A 4394-nucleotide genomic window follows, 5' to 3' on the forward strand; every position below is an offset into this window, starting at 1 on the left:
GCATATATAGGTGGAACCTTGGCCGGTTTGCGGACGCGACAGAGGATGGCTGGGGTGTTCCTTTCTTCCGTGGTTCGTATGCAGGGCCCTCAACAGAGGTCTTGAATGGTTACCCGATTTACTGGGCTCATAATGGTAGGAGTGTATTGTATAACGGTAACATATCAGGAATTGAAATGCGTATCAGAACGTGATATTGTTTTGTACAATGACAAATGTGGCACAGGAGCATTGCTGTGTTATATTGTTTTATTGCAGTGGGCAGTAGAAGTACGTTTATGTAGTGGTGCTGGATACGTGATAGGTGTGTTTTTTGTTGTTGTTGTTTTATTTTTGGTTATGTGTATTTATGTGGTTGTTTTACGCTTATCAGAACTTCTGGTGTTGGGGCTTGTCTTGTCTTGTTGGTTCTATGAAGTCTCCTACGTTCTCTACTGCGGATGTCTTGTGTTCTTCGTGTTAAGGGGACTGAGATTGAGAGTAATGAGAAACGGAGGTAAGTATGTAAGGGGGGTAGCTTTTTTTTTTTTTGATATTTACGGGAGCTTGTATCGTTTTTATTCATTCATTTATTCTTTTCTCTTTGGCTTCTGGAAGGGGAGTGCGCGATTCGCGTTTTGAACATTTTCTACGCTTTATCTTTTGTCCACACCATTAATGAGTCTATATGGACGCTTACCTTTGGGTTTTTTTTTGGGGGGGGGGTCATGGCGTTTGGGCCAGATAGCGTTGGGAAAAATAGCGTATGTCTCTCCTTTTCCTTCGTTAGTTGAAAGTAAGATCTAGACCCTAAAGAGAAGAAATCTATTTTTTTTTCTCTTGAGTTGAGGGTGTTTGGTAGTTAACCTCGTGACCTTTTTTGTTTTTGTTTTTCCTGTACCCAATACTCTCTTCGGAAGGTGTTGGCATCGTTCTTACTGTGTCTCCGTAGGGTGGGGGAACTGCCCAGTGGGTAGGGTCGAGGAGGTTTGATAAATAGGCTATTGGTGCAGTTCCATTTGATAGTTGATGTCGCAGNAGGGTGGGGGAACTGCCCAGTGGGTAGGGTCGAGGAGGTTTGATAAATAGGCTATTGGTGCAGTTCCATTTGATAGTTGATGTCGCAGCACCTCTATAAGCGGCAAGAGAAACTGAGGCTCTACCGTGTCCTGATTAAAGGGGCCAGTCGCTTTCCACTACGTTCCCGCCGGGAGATGGTCACAGAGGAGGTTCGTAGTAGTTTTAGACACCCTCTCAACGACACATTGACGAAGGAGGAAGTGGACTATAAGTTGGTTCTTGGGTGGGAGCGAGCTGCCGCCATTCAGACGTACGCGCAGAACATGTACTGGTTCCATTCCCGGGATGAGGTGTCGAAGGAAATGTTGCATCATTCACTCGAGCGTGATCGCAAACGCATTGAGGAGATGGCGAGNTTCCATTCCCGGGATGAGGTGTCGAAGGAAATGTTGCATCATTCACTCGAGCGTGATCGCAAACGCATTGAGGAGATGGCGAGGTGCAATGCCGTGGGGGCTGCACAGAAGAAGACGCCCGAGGTGACGGAATTTAAATCCTCCATGTACCACATACACCCAGATTACCACAATAAGATTGGTCAGAAACCGTTGACTCACAGCCGTGATATATGGAGGGCGCGTGGGCAATACGGTTCTGACGTTGGCGGGCCTCGGCAGAAGTTCTACGTGCGCCGCTTCAAGGCTCTGTTTCCGCAAGGTTGGTGATAGTGCATGCGTATCGTTGCGAGATTGGTCTGCATGTTTTGATTTTTCTTTTTTTTTTTTTNTTTTTTTTTTTTTGTTCTTCATTGCTTCGAGTCGCACAGAGTGGCCAACCCCCAGCTGCAGTCCCACTTGCACCCTTCTTTCAACCTGTTCTCTACCCTACTGAAGATCCCCTGGGGCAGGGTAAGGGTAACTAGGCAAGCTGAGAGGGTGAGACAAGGGCGCAAATCACTCTCTGTCTGAGTGTGTGTGTGTGTGTGTCTTGAAAAAGAAGACGCGGGCGAGTGTGTTCAATGAGGGCGTCTGGGGTTCTCAGCCCAAGCGGGAACAATCACGCCGAGTCGGCGGAGTCGTCGGTCATCGTCGATGATGCTGGCGGTGGGGGAAAAGGAGGGGTCCCAGCTGCAGCGGCCTCAACGGTTGGCGGGTTGCCAGCCGCGCCCAGCAAAAGCGCGGCTGTACAGGCATATGTATGTGCGCGGTTCTTGCCCTACGACGACATTCGCCGCATTACCCTTGTCAACGATAGCAATACTGCGGGGTGTGACCTTGTGTACGGTGGAGAGCGGCTTCGGCCACACGTTAATGCGAGTGGAAAACTCCAGCACCAATTCCTAAACAGTGGCATGTTGGATTCATTGGCTCATACACATTCGTCGACAGCTTCGTCCTTTATGAGTGAGCTCCAAAGGACACTCGCTCAGACACTTGCGTATGATGGCGCCGGTGCAACTACTTTGTCCATTGGCGACGATGATGCACCTGAGAATGTGTTATGGAACAATTTGTTTCGCAAGTGGCCTCTGGAACTAGCTGCCTCTGGGTATGCTGAGTGGTGGTTGCGGCACTCAAAGTGCGTGGCGGATGCCACTCCACTCTTTAACATGATCATTGGTGAGCTCGCTGAAGAGGAACGCCGTCGCAGGCTCGGTGATGGATTCACTGAAGATGACGAAACGTCCCCCGGTGTCGTGCATGGTACGCTGGGCATGATACTATCCATTTGTTCCGACCCCCCACAATCACTTAAAAATTTTTTTGGAACAGTCGAGTGCTATCAGCAACTGTTTTATCGCGCCTGTTTCCTCGGCACCTATCCATGCAGGGGTATGCGCGCGAAAAGGAAAGACGCACGGGAACTGATCCGGTGCCTCTCTCTCGCGGCCGTCGCGGCCCAGCGCGTCGCGGGAGAACTGTCAGTAGTGCGGCACGATCTGTTATGTTTCATGGGAAGAGTGCGGCGTGAATGGGAGAGCCTGGTAGAGACACGCGCAGATGAAGAGGCGTTACGAGTTGATTTCGAGTGGGTACAGTCCCTCATGGCGTTTGCGTGCGATTGAGCATCGCAGGCACACACACACACACACACACACATTGCACAGTTTGACCGGTTAGGCGAGCGCCTGGCTCCGATAAGGCTTGAGCCTGCGGGGGCGCAAAGGGATTGTGTCCCTTTTCTTCCCTTTTTATTTTGTTTCTTTCCTATCCCTTTGGCAGTTACCGCTGTTTTGGACTTGCTTCCTTTTCCTTGTTGTTGTTGTTATTGTTTGGGGGGGGGGGTGCGGGACATGCTGGCGGTTTGATCGTCATAGTGTAGTTCTTGTGCGCGCGCCATGTCCGAGGGCCGACCTTTGGTAATCCTCGTGGTGGGAATGGCAGGGACTGGGAAAACGACGCTCGTGCACCGTATGCAGCACTATGCGCTGGCAACCGCCAAAAACGCCTACTTTATTAACTTGGACCCCGCCGTAACAGAAGTTCCGTACCGCGCGAACATTGACATTCGGGATACGGTGAACTACAAGGAGGTGATGAAGCAGTACCGACTTGGACCGAACGGGGCCATCATGACATCGCTAAACCTTTTCGCAACCAAGTTTCACCAAGTCATAAGTATTCTAGAAAAAAAAGAGAATCTTGAATGGATCGTCGTTGACACGCCTGGGCAGATTGAAGTTTTCACGTGGTCCGCCTCAGGGCAAATCATTGCGGAGTCCCTTGCGGCGACGTGGCCGACAGTTCTGCTTTTCGTTGCCGATACCACGCGCTGCGTGAGTCCACAAACATTCATGAGCACAATGCTTTACTCTTCGAGCATCATGCTCAAGCAGCAACTTCCGCTGCTCCTTGCTTTCAACAAGACCGACGTTGTTTCCTCTGAAGCCGCGGTGGCCTGGATGAAGGACCCCGATGCGCTGGCCGACGCGGCCAACGCCAGCACCGATGGCAACTACGCCGGGGGCTTGGTGCAGTCCCTTTCGCTTTTTACGCATGGCTTCTACGAGGGCCTCCCCTTTGCAAGCGTCTCGGCGGCCTCGGGAAGAGGCATGGAGGAGCTTGAGGGGGCCTTGCGCGCCGCCGCGGGGCAGTACCTTGCGGAAGCGGGGCCGCGACTCAAGAGGCGCGAAAAGGAGGCCAACGAAGAGAGGGCTGCCGAGGCGGAGAGGATGCTACGCGATTACGAGGCCGACCGGGCAGACGATTAACAATTTTTTTTTTTTAAGACAAACGAACATTTTTATTTTATTTTTTGCCTTTTTGGCCCAGCCAAAAAGAAAAAGAGGGCAAAGAGGAAGGAAGATGCCCGACCGCCGTGTCACGGGCCCATGGCCCTCCCTTTCGCCCCTCGCATTTGCCCCGCCCCGAAAAAAGGAAGGAAGAGAAACAAAT

General features: G+C 51.3%; 3 protein-coding genes across 3 annotated transcripts; all 3 read left to right on the plus strand.

Moving 5' to 3' along the window:
• Positions 1 to 1097: 1097 nt before the first annotated feature.
• DQ04_12141000 (hypothetical protein) lies at positions 1098 to 1724 on the plus strand (the record flags this gene model as incomplete). Its single annotated transcript, XM_009316689.1, has 1 exon — positions 1098 to 1724. The coding sequence occupies one exon, from the start codon at positions 1098 to 1100 to the stop codon at positions 1722 to 1724; it is 627 nt and encodes a 208-aa protein (XP_009314964.1).
• A 293-nt stretch (positions 1725 to 2017) lies between these two features.
• Positions 2018 to 3064, plus strand: DQ04_12141010 (hypothetical protein; the record flags this gene model as incomplete). The annotated part of the gene is made up of 1 exon (XM_009316690.1): positions 2018 to 3064. One exon carries the CDS (start codon positions 2018 to 2020, stop codon positions 3062 to 3064), a length of 1047 nt encoding a protein of 348 aa, XP_009314965.1.
• Positions 3065 to 3337: 273 nt separating this feature from the next.
• On the plus strand, positions 3338 to 4210 carry DQ04_12141020 (putative XPA-interacting protein; the record flags this gene model as incomplete). The annotated part of the gene is made up of 1 exon (XM_009316691.1): positions 3338 to 4210. The coding sequence occupies one exon, from the start codon at positions 3338 to 3340 to the stop codon at positions 4208 to 4210; it is 873 nt and encodes a 290-aa protein (XP_009314966.1).
• Between the last annotated feature and the right edge of the window lie 184 nt (positions 4211 to 4394).

Source organism: Trypanosoma grayi (genome assembly GCF_000691245.1).
Source record: "Trypanosoma grayi strain ANR4 Tgr_1214_V1, whole genome shotgun sequence".
NCBI lineage: Eukaryota > Euglenozoa > Kinetoplastea > Trypanosomatida > Trypanosomatidae > Trypanosoma > Trypanosoma grayi.